Here is an 18761-nt window from a genome sequence, read left to right on the forward strand (position 1 = left end):
ATCCCCAACATGACATCATGAAAACCCGCAAGGTTGGACGCAGGTCACCACATGGCAAGTGATCCCAGAGCCTCTTTCTCTGTCCACATTCTCGTCCTTGCCCTACCCCCTTCTTTATGATTTTTCCATGAAGTCGTTAAGAACCACGCCTGGGGCAGAAAAGGATTAAGAAGTCCCGGCTGAAAAGCCATCATGGTCAGGGGCCTGGATAAGGCTCAACTCTGAGCTGGTCACTCTGTCAAAGGGGACACCAGGGCGTGCTGTCAAACCTGTGACACATCCTGCCTGCTGACCCGAGGGCCACCTCCAGTGCGTGAGCTCTTCCTACGACAGAAGGGAGGGGACCAAGCCTGATGAGTGCGCCGGGGCCAGCTGAAAGGAGACGCCCTTCCACCCTGGCCGATACCTGCCTGGTCACGGCCACGTCAAGGTCAGCCTGAAACAGGACCTACTGGGGCCTCGGAATATGTCACTGTCTCTTTGGTGACATGTTGGTAAATAGACTTTCGTAGAAGAAAAAGAAAAAGGAAGAGGAAGTCACATTTAGAAGACAGGGTTAGCTTTCCTGGCCAGTAACCACATTAGAGGGGCTTCCCAGGGGGCTCTAGTGGTAAAGAATCTGCCTGCCAGTGCAAAAGATGCAGGTTTGATCCCTGGGCTGGGAAGATCCCCTGGAGGAGGGCATGGCAACCCACTCCAGTATTCTTGCCTGGAGAATCCCATAGATAGAGGAGCCTGGTGGGCTACAGTCCATGAGGTCGTGAAGAGTCGGCCACAACTGAGCACACACACAAAACTACATTAGAACTCAGGGCCTGGCTCTCACCTCTAGAGAAAGGTAAGTCTTCAGCAACAGACAGAGAGGAATTAGAGCCACCTGGACATTGATTAAGGCCCGATGCTTTGTACAGGCATTTCTGTTCCCCATCAATGTGGATGTTGAACCTCTGTCTCTAACATGATGGAATTAGGAGGTGGGGCCTCCCGGAGGTGATTAGGCCACAAGGGTGGAGCTGGGTGAGGAGGTTAGTGCCCACACAGGAAGGGACAGCAGAGAGCTGGCTTCTCTCCCTGCTCCACCACGTGAGGGTTCCCGGTGAAGGGAGCCGCCCACCAGCCGGGAAGCAGGCTCTCTCCAGATGTTGGATCTGCTGGAGCCTTGATCTGGGACTTCCCAGCCTCCAGAAATACACGTTTGAAATGCGAGAAGTAAATGTTTATTGTTTTAGCCACCCAGTCTATGATATTTTTGTTACATCAGCCCAATCTGAGATACCTGATTTTGATGGAAACTCAGAAATGAGTAGAGATTTGAAAGCATTTCAGTTGAATTTCACTAAAATCCAAGCACCAAACTGTATGAGACACTATTTTTCCTTTTTCCACTATTTCAACCACCTGAAATCATTCCCTTGGGCAATAAAGAAAAAAAAAGTAGGAAGTCTGTTTAAAACACTTATCCTTTAAGCTAACTGACTTGAAAGGAGAATACCATACACTTTCAAGGATTATAACCAAATATAAAGCGGCCCTGCAGCTGGGTGTGGTCAGCCAGGCAGAAGTGATGCGAGGCATTTCTTGGGAGCACAGCCCTCCCTTGGTACCCGGGATCTGTAGGGGATTGGTATCAGGATTCCCCTAAGAGACTCAAATCCTCAGATACCCAAATCCCTCGCACACGATGGCTGAGAACAGTCGGCCCCCATATGGGCAGGTTTCACAGCCCTCTGGACACGGAGGGCTGACCGCATCCTAAGAGAAGACGGGCAGGTGAGGCCCAGGCCAGGGAACAGCCCTGGACTGCATCTAACCTCTTCACTTCTGAGGGGAACCTGGCAGGGAGCTCAGCCCATCTGTGCCTCAACTTCCTCTTCTGTATAATGGACAGTCAGTGAAGGGGCTGGAAGCTGACTTTCTATGTTGTCTCTGGGTCCCCCTCTTACTCCCAGCCCACCTTATGCTCTCCCCACCTGAAACCCCCTTGGGTCAGTATGTGCAGACTCAGCCCTCACCTCCTAGACACCTCTGTCCAAGGCCACTGGCTCAGGGAAGCTCCCAAGACCAGGCCTGAACTAGCGCCTGCTCAGTCCTCTCTGGGCAGCTCTGTCTGGTTGGTTTTCTCTCTGTACTCCATGCCTGCCCTCTTCCCCCCAGGATGTGAGGTCCACGGGGGTGATGGGATGTTGGGTGAGGGGTGAGGGGACGATGCCCCTGCCACAGTCTCACCTGGAGAGGGGCTGCAACCCCAAATGCTGCAGATGGCTGTCCAATGAATGAATCGCTCACAAATTTGAGTCACAAACTTAAAGTAAGCACAGCCCACCATCCAAACAAAATGAACAAATGTGAACTGAAGAAATACAACACCCTGGGTGTCTGCAACAGGTGTCACTGAGGCAGGACCCCAACTGCCTGCCTGCGGAACTCACCAGAGACTTCTCGGCTGGGACTGGCTTCTGCGGCCGGAACCTGTGCGCCCCATTCTCGCAGCCTCTTGGATGCTGAGGGAATAAAGTTAATTAGAGCAAATACTGAATCAACAACCAGAAATGACAGCCATGCTCACTGCAGCAAGAATACTGTCTTCATGAAAATGCTCCCAAGGGAGAAATAAGGCAAACGTTTAAAACAAAACAAAGGCTCCTCAGTTTATTCCCAAGACTCCAGACCCTCAGAGTAACAGAGGGTAAAAGTGAAAACCTTTCCTGAAGAGTCATCCAAGACCAAAGAACACTGCCGTTGTTGTTCAATCGCAAACTCATGTCCAACTCTTCGCAGCCCCACAGACTGCAGCACACCAGCCTCCTCTGTCCTCCACTATCTCCCAGAGTCTGTTCAAATTCACATCCATCGAGTTGGTGATGCCATCCAACCATCTCACCCTCTGCCGCTCCCTTCTCCTTTTGCCCTCAGTCTTTCCCAGCATCAGGAGCTTTTCCAGTGAGTTGGCTCTTCACATCAGGTGGCCAAAGTATTGGAGCTTCAGCATCAGTCTTTCCAATGAATATTCAGGGTTGATTTCCTTTAGGACTGACTGGTTTGATCTCCTTGCAGTCCAAGCGATTCTCAACAGTCTTCTGAAGCATCATAATTTGAAAACATCAGTTCTTCGGCCATCAGCTTTCTTTATGGTCCAATTCTCACATCCATACATGACTACTGGAAAACCATAGCTTTGATTATTCAGACTTTTGTCGGCAAAGTGACAAGACCGAAGGATAAGAAAATGTAAAAATGCTGGTTAAGGCAATTTAAGTTTACTGAATGACTTTGACATTTTTAAGACTGAAAGGCCTTCAGAAATAATATAGGCCAATGTTTTTCTCTAACAAGTGAAAAAAAAAGAGACCTCCTTACACCTGCAGACAGAAGGAAGAAAACACCCTCCGCATAGACTTGTCGGAGAAGATACAGCTCAACCACTGGGGTTATGGTGTGTGTGTGTGTGTGTGTGTGTGTGTGTGTGTGTGTGTGTGTGCATGCATGCACATGTGTGTGTGTGTGTGTACAGTAAATATGTTTTAATTTCTCTTGGTTCTCAGGTAGCATCAGTGGTAAAGAATCCACACGCAATGCAGGAGACCTGGGTTCTATCCCTGGATTAGGAAGATCCTTTGGAGGAGGGCGTGGCAGCCTACTCCAGTATTCTTGCCTGGAAAATTCCATTGACAGAGGAGCATGGTGGGCTACACTTCATGGAGTCGCAAAGAGTCAGACACAACTGGGTGCACATGCACCGCACTGCACTTAATTTCTCTTAGATGCACCTAGGAGTGAAATTGCTGGGTCATCTGGTAACTCTATGCTTAACATTTTGAGGAACTGCCAGACTGTTTTCCAAAGTGGTTGTACCATTTTAATATCCTCACCAGCAGTATAAGAGTGTTCCAATCTGCTATTATCTTCTTGATTCCAGCCACTGCAATGAGTATGAAGTAGTATCTCATTATGGTTTGGATTATACTTCCCTGATGACTAATGACATTAAACAGCTTTTCATGTGTTTATTGGCCATTTATTTATCTTATTTGGAGAAACATCTCTTCAGATTCTTTTAACCTTCTTAAACTAGGTTGTCTTCTATTACTGAGTTCCAAGTGTTCTTTATATAGTTCAGTTCAGTCACTCAGTCGTGTCCAACTCTTTGCGACCCCATGGACTGTAGCATTCCGGGCTTCCCTGTCCATCACCAACTTCCAGAGCTTGCTCAAACTCATGTCCATTGAGTCAGTGATGCCATCCAACCATCTCATCCTCTGTCGTCCCCTTCTCCTTCTGCCTTCAATCTTTCCCAGCATCAGGGTCTTTTCCAAAGAGTCAGTTATTTGCATCAGGTGGCCAAAGTATTGGAGCTTCAGCTTCAGCATCAGTCCTTCCAATGAACATTCAGGAGTGATTTCCTTTAGGATAGTTCCCGAAGAAATATGGACAGAGGTTCGCGACATTGTAGAGGAGGCAGTGATCAAGACCATCCCAAAGAAAAGGAAATGCAAAACACAAAATGGTTGTCTGAGGAGGCCTTACAGATAGCTGAGAAAAGAAAAGCTAAAGGCAAAGGAGAAACAGAAAGATATACTCTTCTGAATGCAGAGTTCTTTACATAATCTAGACACAAGTCTATGATCAGATATATGATTTGTGCATGTTTTCTACCATTCTTTGGGTTGTATTTTCACTTTTTTGATGGTATCCTTTGCCTAGAAGCTTTAAATTCAGTGAAGTACAATTTATCTGTTTTTACCTCCATGCTTTGTGGTTTTGGTGTGATATCCTAGGAGGCTGGCTTAATCCAAGATCATGAGGATTTCCTCCTGTATTTTCTTCTAAGAGTTTTATAGTTTTAGCTCCCACCTTTAGGTCTTTGGGGCTCCCTTGATAGCTCTGTTGGCAAAGAATCCGCCTGCAATGCAGGAGACCCTGGTTCGATCCCTGGGTCAGGAAGATCCCCTGGAGAAGGGAAAGGCTACCCTCTCCAGTGTTCTTGGGCTTCCCTTGTGGCTCAGCTGGTAAAGTATCTGCTTGCAATGCGAGAGACCTGGGTTTGATCCCTGGGTTAGGAAGATCCCCTGGAGAAGGGAAAGGCTACCCACTCCAGTATTCTGGCCTGGAGAATTCCATGGACTGTATAGTCTATGGGGTCACAAAGAGTTGGCTACGACTGAGCGACTTTCACTTTCATTTCAGGTCTTTAATCCATTTTAATTTTGTGTATGGTATGAGGAAGTGTTCCAAATTCATTCTTTGAATGTGGCTCTCCAGCTGTCTCAGCACCATGTGTTAAAAAGACTATCTTTTTCCCATTGAATGGTCTTGGCACCTTTGTCGAAAAACAATTGACCATACATGTGAGGGTTTGTTTCTGGACTCAGTTCTAGTCTATCGATCTATATGTCTAACCTTATGATAGTAACATAGACAGAGCCTTATTAGAGCAGCTTTGTAGTAAGTTTTGAAACTGGGACGTGTGAGTCCAACTTTGTTCTTTTTCAGGATTCTTTTGGCTACTCTAGATTCCTTGAATTTTCACAAGAAATCAAGGATAAATTTATCAATTTTTGCCAAGAAGCTAGCTGGGGCTTTGATATGGATTACACACAATCAGTAGGTCCATTTAGGGAAATACTGCCGTCTTGACAATATTCACTGAGTGTTTCTGGCAGTGAATACAGGATGTATTTTCATTTCTTAGGGCTTCAATTTCTTTCAACAATGTTTTGTATTTTTCAATGTATCAGTCTTGTCCTTGGTTAAATTTATTCCTGAGTATTTCATTCCTTTTGCTGTTGCTGTCAATAAAATTGCCTTCTCAATTTCATTTTTGGATTGTTCATTGCTAATGTATAGAAATACAACTGACTTTTATACACTGATTTTGTATCTTGCAACCTTGCTAATTTTTTAATTAGCTTGAATAGGTTTTTGGTGGATTCCTTGGGATTTCCTATAGACAAGATCACACCATCTACAAAGAGGCACTTTTGACTTATTCTTATCCAACCTAGATAGCATATTTAAAAGCAGAGACATTACTTTGCCAACAAAGGTTCGTCTAGTCAAGGCTATGGTTTTTCCAGTAGTCATGTATGGACGTAAGAGTTGGACGGTGAAGAAAACTGAGCGCCAAATAACTGATGCTTTTGAACTGTGGTGTTGGAGAAGACTCTTGAGAGTCCCTTGGACTACAAGGAGATCCAACCAGTCCATCCTAAAGGAGATCAGTCCTGGGTGTTCATTGGAAGGACTGATGTTGAAGCTGAAACTCCAATACTTTGGCCATCTCATGCAAAGAGTTGACTCATTGGAAAAGACCCTAATACTGGGAAGGCTTGGGGGCAGGATGAGAAGGGGACAACAGAGGATGAGATAGCTGGATGGCATCACCGACTCGATGGACATGGGTTTGGGTGGACTTCGGGAGTTGGTAATGGCCAGGGAGGCCTGGTGTGCTGCGGTTCATGGGGTCGCAAAGAGTTGGACATGACTGAGCGACCAAACTGTACTGAACTGTCCAATCTGCATGCCTCAAATTTCATTTTCTTGTTCAAATGCTCTGGCTAGAACTTCCTGTACATTAACTAGAAATGGCGAGAGCAGTCATCCTTGTTCTGTTCCTGATGTTACAGGGAAAGCATCCCATCTTTCATCATGAAGTGTGATATTAGCTGTGGATTTTCATAGACGCCCTTCATCTGGTTGAGGCAAGTCTCTCCTATGTCTAGTCTGCTGAGTGTTTCATCATTAAGGGATGCTGGATTTTGTTGAAGGCTTTCTCTGCTTCTATTGAAATGACCCCAGTTTCTGTCCTTTATTCTATTGAGGTAAGTATTACATTAATTGATATTCAGGTGTTAAACCAGGTGTATACTGGAATAAATCCCATTGAATCATGATGCTTAACCCTTTTTATATGCTGCTGGATTAGTATTTTGTTAAGTTTTGCATCTACACTCATGAGAGAACTTGGTCTGCAGTTTTCTGTTCTTGTGATGTCTTGTCTTCTTATATTATAGGATAATATAGAATACATGGGGAGTGTTTTCTTTTATTTCTTTGGAAGAGCTTGTGAATAGCTGGTATTAATTCTTTGAATGTTTGGTAGAATTCACCAGTGAAGTCATCTAGTCCTGGGGTTTTCTTTGTATTAATATTAAAACTTTTCATTAATAATTCAGTTTCTTTCCTTGTTATAGGTCTATTCAGATTCTCTCTCAAGTCAGTTCTGGCAATTTATATTTTTCTAGGAATTTTCCCATTTATTCTAAGCTATCTAACTTGTTAGTATACAGTTGTCCATAGAATTCCTTTATACTTCTTCTTTCTATAAAGTTGGTAGTAACATCCCCTCTCTCATTTCAGATTTTGGTAATGTGAATCTTCTGTCTTTTTCCTGATCAGTCTAAAGGATTCTCCATTTATAGATCTTTTCAAAGGACCAACTTTTGACTTATGGTCAAAAAATGTTGCCTCCCAGTTTCAGTAAACAAAGAATGCTGTTGCCACCAAGCCATCAGCCACTACAGACCCCTTCTAAGGTGTGCCCTGAGGGGTTTCAGGAAGATGAAAAAGGATCCTAGCCATAGATAGCTAGGATATCTAGGATGCTTATCTAAGGAATAATTTCAGTGAGCCCAGCCTCCTGCATCTTACTATACATATACATGCGATAAAGTCATTTACTTGAGATGTCTGGTTTTTTGTGATTAGCAATAATCTTTTGAAGTATGTGGCTTTTTTTTCAGCAAAAATGCCCATCCATCCTGGCCCCTCCCTTACCTCTTTGGAACACTTGCTCAGAGCCACTGAGAGGCTTCAGTCCTCAATGAGTTCTCTGAATAAAACATTACTCACAACTTACAGGTTGTGTTTTTTATGTTGACAAATTTAATTGATTTTCTCTACTGTTTTTCTGTTCTTTTCTGTTGTTGTTTGTTTCTAATAAAAGAGTCCTTATGGGACTGCCCTGGTGTCCACTGGTTAAGAATTTGCCTTGCAATGCAGAGGACATGAGTTCAATCCCTGGTTGGGGAACTAAGATCCCACATGACAAGAAGCAACTTAGCCTGCAAGTCACACCTTCTGAGACTGCATGACTCAAGAAGATTCTGCATGCTGCAACTAAAACTCAGAGCAGCCAAATAAATAAATTAAAAAAAAAAAAAGAATCCTTATATTTTATAAACATACACTGAAATAGTCAGAGACAAAATGTTATAATATGATGACCAGTATTTGAATACAAAATAAACCCTGAGGAGAAGGGGTGTCTTACAAGGGGTACTGATAACATGAGATGGGCAGGTAATGGGTACATGCACATCCATGATACTATTCTTTTTTTACTTTCTTACGTGTTTTAAAGTTTCTTTAACAAAAACTTTAAAGAACTGGAAAAACAAAAACTGCAAGCTGAAAAGAAGACCTTCAGATGGGAAATTCCCAGGACGGGGCTGTGCGCAGAAGCCAGCACCTGTGAAAGGCCTTGCAAATGCAGCTTTGCACGGAGCTCTGCTCATGATGAGGGGCAGGTGCGAAGGGACAGAGCGGATGGGGAAGCGGCCAAGCTCAGCCCCAGCCCCTGGCCTCGGGGGCCCCTCGGGAAGCCCTCCCTTCCCCCCACCCATGGGTCTCTCCAGGGTGGTGGATCTGATGAAATGTCCCCAGAAATCAGTCCAGTCTCTCCCTCTGACTGAATCCCTCTGAGAGTTGGAAAGAGGAAGGGGAGCCCCGATTCCCCATGAGACCTGGGGAAGCTGGCACCCCAGGGGCTCCTTGAGCTGTCAGGGGGACTGAGCAGGGGCAATGACTCAGCGTCGGCCCAGGTCACACACACAAGTGCAGGAACGCCTCCGGCATGGGGATGCTCTTCCGTAAGTCTGAGCTGTGCACAAGGACAATTACACACGAGGACAATGATGATCGGTCTCATTACAAGTAATCTTTTTCTAAAACTGCCAATATTTTGAGGGTGGGACTGGTGTGCACATTTGGTTACCCACTGACAGGACAGACAGGGTCAGGCTGGTGACAGTGACCAGATGTGGGCCTGGAAGACACGAGAAGCAGAGAGTATATCCTTACCATGGCCGGGGAGGAAGAGCAGGCAATGTCCTTCGGATCTGAAACACCAAACAGGAACAGCGTGAATCAGGGCTGGGTGCTTCCTCCAACACAAGAAATTAAACCAGAACAAGGCACCATCTGATACTTTTACTAACTTAACAACCATTAAAAAAAAAAAAAGGCAATGCGCAAGGCAGCATGTCTGGTGGGTGAGGGCAGAGGTTCGCCACCCCTGCACAAACCCACATGCACACACCCCTTCCCTCACTCAGGCTCCGAGCCTGCCTGATCCCTGTGAACTGAAGCGGGGAGAACAGGCAACCAATGCCAGCAAACGCAGGTCATCATGAATCTGAAGCCCGCTTTGCAAAATGGAAAATAGTTTACAAACAAAAACAAGCAGAGCATATGTGTACTGTAGAGACCAGCCTTGTGAGATACATTTAAAGGATAAGTGCCAGAAGGAAACAGAAAATATGACCAGTAGATCTGAGCAGTGGGACTCTGATAACATTTGGGATGAGTCATTTAATGTTATGGGATGAATAAGAAGGAAAGATTAGTGGGCACAAAACACCTATCTTGAAATAGAACAAAATGCCTTTTACTGAAATGCAAGGAGGTGTGAAATAAGTCATATTTCATAGCAAGCAAAGAAAATTTAAACATGAAGACTCTCCTCTGCCCTTTGGAGACCTCTCCTCCTCACTGTGCATTCTGTGTCTGGATTAGGTATGGACCAGACTTTCCCATCGGGGCTTCCCTGGTGGCTCCGAGGTAAAGAATCTACCTACAATGCAGGAGACTGAGCTTTGATCCTGGGTCGGGAGGATCCCCTGGAGGAGAGAATAGCAACCCACTCCAGTATTCTTGCCTGGAGAATCCCATGGACAGAGGACCCTGGTGGGCTATAGTCCATGGGGTCACAAAGAGCCGGACATGTCTGAGCGACTGACACTTTCACTTTTCAAACCTCCCCATTGGCAGGAACATCTGCTCAGCAAGGAAGAACAACATTCTCTCAGCATCCACAGAACAGTCCTTAAAGATCACATCCCTTCTGGGTCTGGTCAGGGGTCGCAGGACCCACTGTGATGCCACTCAGACCTGGATTTGTGATCTGTCAGTGACACGACATTTGATGTACAGTCCTCTGTCTCAAAAACCTGATCTGTGTCCTGATTTCTAACTGGCGGAACAGTTCTCAGAGTGTTCTATGACGCTCTGCCCAGGTAATAATAATCCTCAAAGTTGGCTCAAATAAAACTTTCCAATTCTTTCTTAGATCTACTGATTAATTTTTCATCGTAGGAGGGAAGGACATGAAAAGGAACAAAACCGGAAGCTAGGCTTTTTTCATTTTCCCAATTTAAGATCATGTCCATGTGATCTGGGAACGAGAGTTGACCTTATTGCCCTGAGTAGCTTTGGGAAGCAAACCCCACTTCTTGAGAATCCATAAAACCATCTTTCAACAGCTCTGCTCCCTCCCCAGCACCCAGAACCTGGGTCTTTTTATAGAAAGATGGTGAGACAGCTTCACTGCCTTGAAACAAACTAAGCCACAGGACTTTAAACTTCCCACAGCACAGTTCCCTCCTGCAAGACATAGAGGGGCACATGGTCTAGGGGTCCCCAGACCACATGCGATCCTGGGCTGCAGGCTCCTCTTGGCTCGCCCTCTGCTGAGGGGAGGCCCAGGGAGCCCTGGTGGGCCTGATGGCTCTGGCGATATGCACTGACATCAGCTCCCCTCAACGCTCAGCTTTCCCCCGCCCATATGCACCCCCTGGGGCAGTCCCAGTGGCTCATCCTTGTGGGCATGGCCAGTCCCCAGGATGTGTTTTTTCCTGGGCTTTCACCTGCAAGACATTGGCACATGTGACCCTTGGTGGGGTATGTCTGAGGGCACCTTCCCAGGCAGCCCTAGTGGGGCCAGAGGACAGGGTGCCCACGGGGTCCTTGGGCCCAGCTCTGGGCAGGAAGGACGAGCAGGGACGGCCTGTCCCTCACTGCTGGCCACAAGAAGGGGCACACCTCCAGCTTTGCCACCCACCCCAGAGTCAGGGATCCGGGACGATAAGGGGGCAGAAATAAATCACCAAGATGCACGTGGACCTGATCTTTCCTCTCTGCAGGTGCTCTGCCCTTGGACACAGGATGTGCTTACAGCTGCCTCCTGTCATTCATACAAACGCCACTTCCTTGTTACGGGGAAGAATACAGTACCGATCCCTTTGACAGAAAGGACCCCGTGGTCTTCTGTTCTGCTGCAGAGGACAGCCAGCAGCCTGTCAGCGTGACAATGTCGGTAGTGGACTTGGCTCACAGGTGACATTGGGACCAGGAGGAAAAGACTCATTCATGAGGCCCTGGCTCGGGTCGAGCCTGCCCACCTGCTTCTCTCTTTGTTGTGACTCGTGGACATGGGGCCCTGGTGCCCGGGTCCCAGTGTTGGGGCGGGGCATGGTCAGGGGGCCACAGAAACGCCTCCTCCCACGAGGCTGGCTACAGGGGCTGTCCCAGGGGGAGGTGTCAGGGGCACAACCAACTGGCCTCCTGTCAAAGCCGTGTGCAGAGAGCAGCGGCTCGAGAGCTCGATCTCAAAAGGAAGACGGTCAGTGGGAAGGTGGAGAAGCACCAAGTCCATGAGATAGGCCCTGGGGCCCTTGGCGGAGGCCAGGCGAGGCCTGAGCGAGCAGCCGAGGGTGGTCTTCAGTGGTCTTTAGACAAGCACGGCCACTCCTGTGCAGAGAAGAGCTGCCCAAGGCAGAGAGCGCGGGACCAGGTGACTGAGTGATGCTCGAGGGGAGGGGGGACCAGAGTGGGCAGAGACCCCTGCCCCAGCCGGGAGGAGTGCAGGGGAAGGGGCAGGTTCGGGCAGAGGAGGAGGAGCAGTGAGAGGACATTTCTGGGGGCCTTGTGAGGAATGGGGACCAGGAACTCAATGGATGGTCTTGCACAACCTTGAACTTATTTACCGGTAATGGTGAAAAGCTAAGACTGCATGTAAGGAGACCCTGCATCAACCAGACGAATGTGATGAAAGGAGGGGACTTCAGCCCCACAGCACCCTGCCCCCAGCCTGCAGCACCCCGAGACCCCTCTTAGTCTTCAGGGCCCACTGAGGGCCGCCTCCCCCCCCCCCCAGGCCAAGGAGTGGGGGACATGAGTGCCCATTGTGCCCCAAGTCAGCGTCAGTACATCTCCCAGCAACATCTTAGGGCCTTGGGGGACCTGGGCAGGTGCCTTTCATCCCAGAGTGGGCTGGGGGCGGGGGGCGGGAAGGGATGCAAAGCCCCTGGGTCACCATGGAAATAGTAGGGCGGGTGAGAGGATGGTGCGTAGGTAGGAAAGTGCCTCTGGGAGAACCCCCTCCCCCAGTCACTACCACACGGACCCTCTCAGCATCGCCCAGCCCCTCAGAAACCACAGAAGCTGCGGCTCTGGGGAGGATGCTCTCATTTTATTACAAAAGACAAAATCAGGACTTCCTTGTTCCTGGAAATCCTGTCCCATCTGGATGACTGAGCCCTGGCCAGGCCAGCAAACAACTCCTGCCCACTGCCACATATTCAGTCCCTCATCACCTCGTCTCTTTCCCCCGGAACTGCCCCTTTGTCAGTTAAGGAGCAGAACAAAGCCACTGTAGACTCTGGACGCTGGGCAGGAGGCACCGGGGGGCCCCTGTGAGTCACTGTCCAGGTGACGGAGTGGAAGGGGCCCCAGGAGAGTCCAGGTGAGCCGGCACCGGGTGCTGGGGACACAGCCTGGAGGAAAACAGGTGACGTGGTGGCCTTTCCCGGAACTTCGGTGACACGCAAGCTACAGCTAATTCCACAGGTCGGCAAGGAAGCCACAATACCCACCCTCCCCCGCCCATAAGCTGTTTAACAATTCACTTGTTCATTCGGGCCATTTCGAGATGCTGCTAAAAGCTTACTCAGCCCCTTGAGAAAACGGTGAAACTGGGAGGTAAACAGCTCCCCGCCCCTGCTTGCATGGGGTGGGGGTGTGGGGCTAGGACTGGGTGGGGGGAGGCTAGGACTAGGTGGGGCAGGGCAGTAATTCCATCTAACTTTCTGTCCTCACTGACAGGACAATGTTGGCCTGAGAGCCTCCTGTGTGCTCCACTAAATGGGTGGTTATTTTAAAAATGCAAAGCTTACCATTAGAAACAAGAAAAAAGAAGAAACTCCACATGCGTTAATCTTTTGGATGATGAAACTGCTCTGAATGCAAAGCTGAGGCTGCAATTAATGTTCCACAGGGATGAAGTCATTCGACTCCAGAGCATCTCTACCTGGGAGCTGACAGTGGGGCACTGTCTAGTACCATATGATTTTATTTAGCTTTAAACCAAATTAAAGATGTAAACGCCAAATATAACTCATCAGAATAGCTTGTGGGATTAGAACACCCTGACATAAAACAGCAAAAGCAGCCCTTGCGTCTCTATGGTTAGTGTAACTGTTAAGATCCTTGTCCTGTCAATCATAATTTTAAAAATTACTTTCAAATGCAGTTAAAACAGAAGTCTGGTATTGAGTCCAGGATGGAAAAAAGGATTGGATTTTTCTGGTAGAACATTCTTGTCTAATTAAGATACATGAGCTTAAGTCATGCCATGGTTTTAAAACATTGTCAAGGATATATCTTATCAGAGAGCAAACAACTGGCAAGACACGTTTCAGTTTGTGGCAGCAAGACGGGGGTGAGCGGGTACAGCCACATGGGCTGGGCCGTGAGCAACGTGGCAGGTGGAGGACGACCATGTATGCCTGATGCTGCAGAGCAGGGGAACAGGGCGGGAGGAGTTTCAACATCAGTTTACTCCAGAAATCAGAAAACAACAGAAAATCCAACCAGACCAGGAGAACAACAGTTCATCAGGGAAGCCTGTACCTAAGAAGGAAGTCTGCCTGGCCTGGGAGAGCTGGGCAACCCCATGCCTGCCTGGGATGAAGCCACAACAGCCTCCTCTCCTAAACTCGTCCCCCAGAAGCCACCACCCACCCCGGGAAGGGGTCATCATCCATGGTACTTACGTTCGATGAGAAACAGAAAGCACAGGATCCCCATGGCAGCCACGATGGCCCCGGGCACGATGAAGGACAGACCCCAGCATGTGGACACCCAGTAGCCAGCAATCAAGGAGCCCAGGATGTTGCCCACGGATGTGTGAGAGTTCCAGACTCCCATAATCAAACCTCGCCTGCAACACAGCAAGAGACAGCACATGAGGTCTCAGGGATTCAGTGGGTCAGCACGTGAGCTCACAACAGTGCCTGCACAGTGCATGAGCTGATGTAGAAATAAACGGGGCTTCCCAGGTGGTACAGTCGTAAAGAATCCACCTGCCAATGCAGGAGATGTGGGTTTGATTTCTGGGTTAGAAAGATCCCCTGGAGAAGGGAATGGCAACCCACTCCAATATTCTTGCCTGGGAAATCCCATGGATAGAGGAGCCTGAAAGGCTACTGTCCATGAGGTCACAAAGAGTCAGAAATGACTTAGCGACTGAGCACTCACCCAGAAATAAACAGGCGGTGCACACACCATCTCTGCAAGGCTCAGGACTGGGGTGTTTATGAGACGGCTGTATCTTCATTTACTCTGGCTGTATAATTACATCTCTCTTAGCTTATTCATTTTATGATTAAAAGAGGAAAGTGGCCTTTTCCTGAAATTCTTGGAAAGCCTGAAATTTAAATTTGTGCTTTTGCAATCTAAATACAAGGCTTCCCTTGTGGCTCAGCTGGTAAAGAATCCACCTGCAATGTGGGAGACCTGGGTTCAGAAGATCCCAGGGTTGGGATCTTCCCTGGGTTGGGAAGATCCCCTAGAGAAGGGAAAGGCTACCCACTCCAGTGTTCTGGGATTCTCCAGTGTTCTGGCCTGGAGAAGTACATGGGATTGCAAACAGTTGGACACGACTGAGCGATTTTTACTTCACTTCACTTTACTTCCCCAGTGGTGCTAGTGATAAAGAACCCGCTTGCAATGCAGGAGACATAAGAGACGTGGGTTAGATTCCTGCATGGCGAAGGTCCCCTGGAATTGGGCATGGCAACCCACTCCAGTATTCTCGAATGGAGAATCCCCATGGACAGAGGAGCCTGGAGGGCTACAGTCCATAAGGTCACAAAGCATTGGACACGACTGAGCAACTTAGCGAGCACGCAATCTGAATACAATCATCTGATGAAACATTTTGTTAACAAAAGTTCATGCTGATGAACCCGCCAGATGAACATGGCTAAATAAAGCTGGATGAGTGGGTCTCCTGTTTTAGCTTCCCTATGTTGTCCAATCACTTTCTAATCGTGGTCCTGGCTGTGTTGTGTGTCACACGGACATCAGGATGGCCTCTGACTGCAGTCAGGTCCAGAAGTGAGTACGGCTCTCCTACCAGGTGCGGGGTGACCTTGACAGGACCTGCTAACACTTCCCTGTACCTTCCAGTCTGTGCATATGCAGCTTCTGCTTCCCAAGGCCTGGGGCGAGGCCCTGACTGATTTCTTCCAGGTTCCCGGGAGGCCAGTAAAGCCCAGGCTGCTGGTGGGCCTGTGAGGGTGACTCAGACTCTACCCCGCCCACAACGAGGGGCATCTCCTGGGACCAAGGCCTATCTGAATTTCAGACCCTCAAGTCCCAGAGGTTTCAGGCATCTTATCTCATAGAGTAGACTAAGGTGATTTTTCTGTAATCAATCTGAAGAAAAACTAAAAATAAAGTGGTCTAGTTTTCATTAGAAGAATGAAAGCTGCTGGAAACAGGCTGCCTTCCTCACCTGCCTTTTCCAAACCAGTTCCCGAGGCAGGTGACAACGCTGGGCCAGCCTGTGGTCTGCACAAGTCCATTGATGATCTGCAACAGAGAGCAAAGGAGGAGGCCGCTGAGGGGGACACGCACACCGAGGGAGCCCGTGCCCAGGGCTTTGGGTGCACAGCAGGGACCCTCACAGGAAGAAGGGGCAGAAACCCATTCGATGGGAGCTTCAAAGCCAAACGTGTATTTTAACTATATATATGTATATGTGTGCTCAGGTGCTCAATCATGTCCGACTGTTTGTGACCTCATGGACTGTAGTCTGCCAGGCTCTTCTGTCCATGGGATTTCCCAGGCAAGAAAACTGGAGTGGACTGCCATTTCCTACTCCAGGGGGTCTTCCCAACCTAGGAAATGAACTCAGCTCTCCTGCATTACAGGCACATTCTTTACCACTGAGCCACCATGGAAGCCCTATATATATGTATATATATTGGAGAAGGAAACTACAACCCACTCTAGTATTCTTGCCTGGATAATCCCATGGACAGAGGAGCCTGGTTGGCTACAGTCCATAGGGTTGCAAAGAGTCAGACATGACTGAGCAACTGAGCATACATGTATATACCTTATTATGAGAGTAATGTGTGTCTACTATGAAAATTTTAGAATAAGCAGAGAGAAGAAAGAAAAGAAAATCTCTTGCTGAGAACAGCTTGGGGCCAAGCTTTCCAGTGTCTTTCCAACCTAAAACTTTATAAAAAGAGAAAAACCTTCTCCGTTTTATAGAACTGTGATGAAACCACAAATGTGGCTTATAAATTGCACATTTTCCCATCTTCCACTATCAAGAAGGTACAGTTGCTAAGGCTCCACTGAAATGAGCATAACTTTGACCTGGCAACTGGAGAAACATTTTCCACTTGCCAGGAGCGCCCTGAGTTTTTGTTGGAAGAAGGGACTTAAGAAGTGTATTGGCAACTGGCTTTGCTTTCATCTCAGTGGCCTCAGGGGCAGCTTTAGGAGGCAACATGAAGCAAGGTCCAACCTCCAGTCTCCTCCAACCTCTGCAGGCGAGGACCGGCCTCCGGGAGGTGGCCTGGGAGCCACTGGACTGGCCTCGGGGGCCACCAGGCTCAGCCTTCCCTCCAGGAACATTCTGCGACTCTGGGGAATTCTAATTTTCTGTATTACTATAAAGTGTGCATCACTTTGGTAACAAAAACAGCTGAACTCTTTGAAGTCCTGTGGTGAAAGTTGTAAGAGCAAATTACATATAATTTGCCCCATGATCTTAGAACATCCTCCTGGGCTCTCTGGAGAGCCTCAGAAGTTGAGCATCATTGCTTTGAGTCCTTTTCCATGTCTGGTCAGTATTATCCACAGGGCTGCTGGCAGGGGCAGAGCCGAGCGTTCCAGGCAGCATTGGGCCTGTTAGAAGGGGCCGGCCGTAGGCCCGTCTGGCCCTTGATCCCCTGCAGCTCTGTCAGGCCCTCACTTTTCATCCCCACTGACTGCCCCCAAGGCCCCTCAATCCTCTCCTCTTCTTGCCACACCCACATTCCCTAACTCTGGAGCAGTCAAATCTGTGACAGGACAGAGCATCTCAAACACATCCAAATTAAGGCAGAAGGACTCATGAGGCTTCAACACTTCGTGGCTGCTGGCATCTCAGAGCAGAGGCGAGAAAAGGGGCCGTGCGGTCCAGTGCCGACCCTGACTTCAGACAGGACACAGCTCTGCCCCCTCTCCCATCCTCTGCCGTCTTCTCTCTCGGCAGAGGTGACAGGAACACCCCATCCAGCTCATGGTAGAAACTCAACATGTGGTGAGCCATGGACCAGACCTCACCTGAGTTATCACGTAGAACCCGAAACTGTGGATGTTGTAGAAGTACCCTACCCCAAACAGGGCAGTAAAGGCACCGCTGGCCAGCATCCCAAAGGTTAGGTAATACCGGATGGGGAGGCGTTCCCCTATTATGCCACTGAGGATGGAGAAAAAAGAAAGACAAACATGAGAAAATAAACACACCCATAACGTAAATGACCTGGTCATGGCTTTCCGGATGCTTTCATGCTGTTCTCTGAGCTTTTAGAACTTGAAAGCACTCCAGTTTCCAGGAAGTTTTAATCACAATTATTTCTCAATGGAGCATTTATTCACCAGAAATCGGTGACATCCTTTAGGACTTTCTATTTAGAGTAGAAGTCACTGTCAAATAATAAAATTGAAACAGACAGAAAGGATGACTGCCAGTGGAAAAAACCAAAAAGCTTGTCCTACTGGCTTAATCCTGTTTTATATAAAAAGAATAGCCAGGGAATATATAGTGTTTTAAAGTTCCAACTGTTGGATTGTAGACAGGTGGCAGGAAAACGGACCACCTGTGACCTTGAGTAAGTTTCTCGACCCTCTGGCTGGCAGCAAGCCTGTGTGTGAGCAGCGAAAGGGGCTCTGCTGACAACCCTCCTGCTTTAACCACTGTGATCTGCTTTAAAGACTGACAGAGCCTTTTCTTTAAGGCAAAGCCTGAAACACGGGGGCAGAGCCTCCATGCTCCCTCTAAAAACAGGATGACTCAATAAAGAGCTAACCTTTCCGGAGAACTGCTTCCTAGAGCTGCCTAGGTGCGCAGACAAGTAAATTTGGTTAAGCACCTGGCAGGTGGTGGGTGTGCAATAAAATAGCTCTGGTGCTCCTGGGGAGGGTGAAAGTTTCCAGTTTCATACCAGGGTATATACATTTAACAGGTTTTTACCACCATCACACCACGCTGCCCAGTGCCATAGGAAACACTCTTTATTACTGCCCTGTAGGAAATGTCACCGTGGGACAACCTGATGTTGTGACTTATTAAGTGAATAAAAAAGCTGGAGAACAATCATTAACGATTATGAGCCTTTTGCACTCAACCCTGTGGGTCTCAT

The 18761-nt window shown here is 48.0% G+C and overlaps 1 protein-coding gene across 3 annotated transcripts in view; it reads right to left on the reverse strand.

Annotated features, from left to right (window-relative positions):
- SLC37A1 (solute carrier family 37 member 1) overlaps positions 1-18761 on the reverse strand; it is a 71757-nt gene that overhangs the window by 24172 nt on the left and 28824 nt on the right. For all 3 annotated transcript variants that reach the window (XM_061167525.1, XM_061167524.1, XM_061167526.1), the window contains 5 exons: positions 17683-17818; positions 15854-15930; positions 14109-14275; positions 9079-9116; positions 2430-2501 (listed from right to left, as the gene is read on the reverse strand). In XM_061167525.1, the coding sequence (XP_061023508.1) occupies positions 2430-2501; positions 9079-9116; positions 14109-14275; positions 15854-15930; positions 17683-17818 (490 nt within the window). The remainder of the gene's footprint in view (positions 1-2429; positions 2502-9078; positions 9117-14108; positions 14276-15853; positions 15931-17682; positions 17819-18761) is intronic.

Source organism: Dama dama, chromosome 19 (genome assembly GCF_033118175.1).
Source record: "Dama dama isolate Ldn47 chromosome 19, ASM3311817v1, whole genome shotgun sequence".
Taxonomy (NCBI): Eukaryota; Metazoa; Chordata; class Mammalia; order Artiodactyla; family Cervidae; genus Dama; species Dama dama.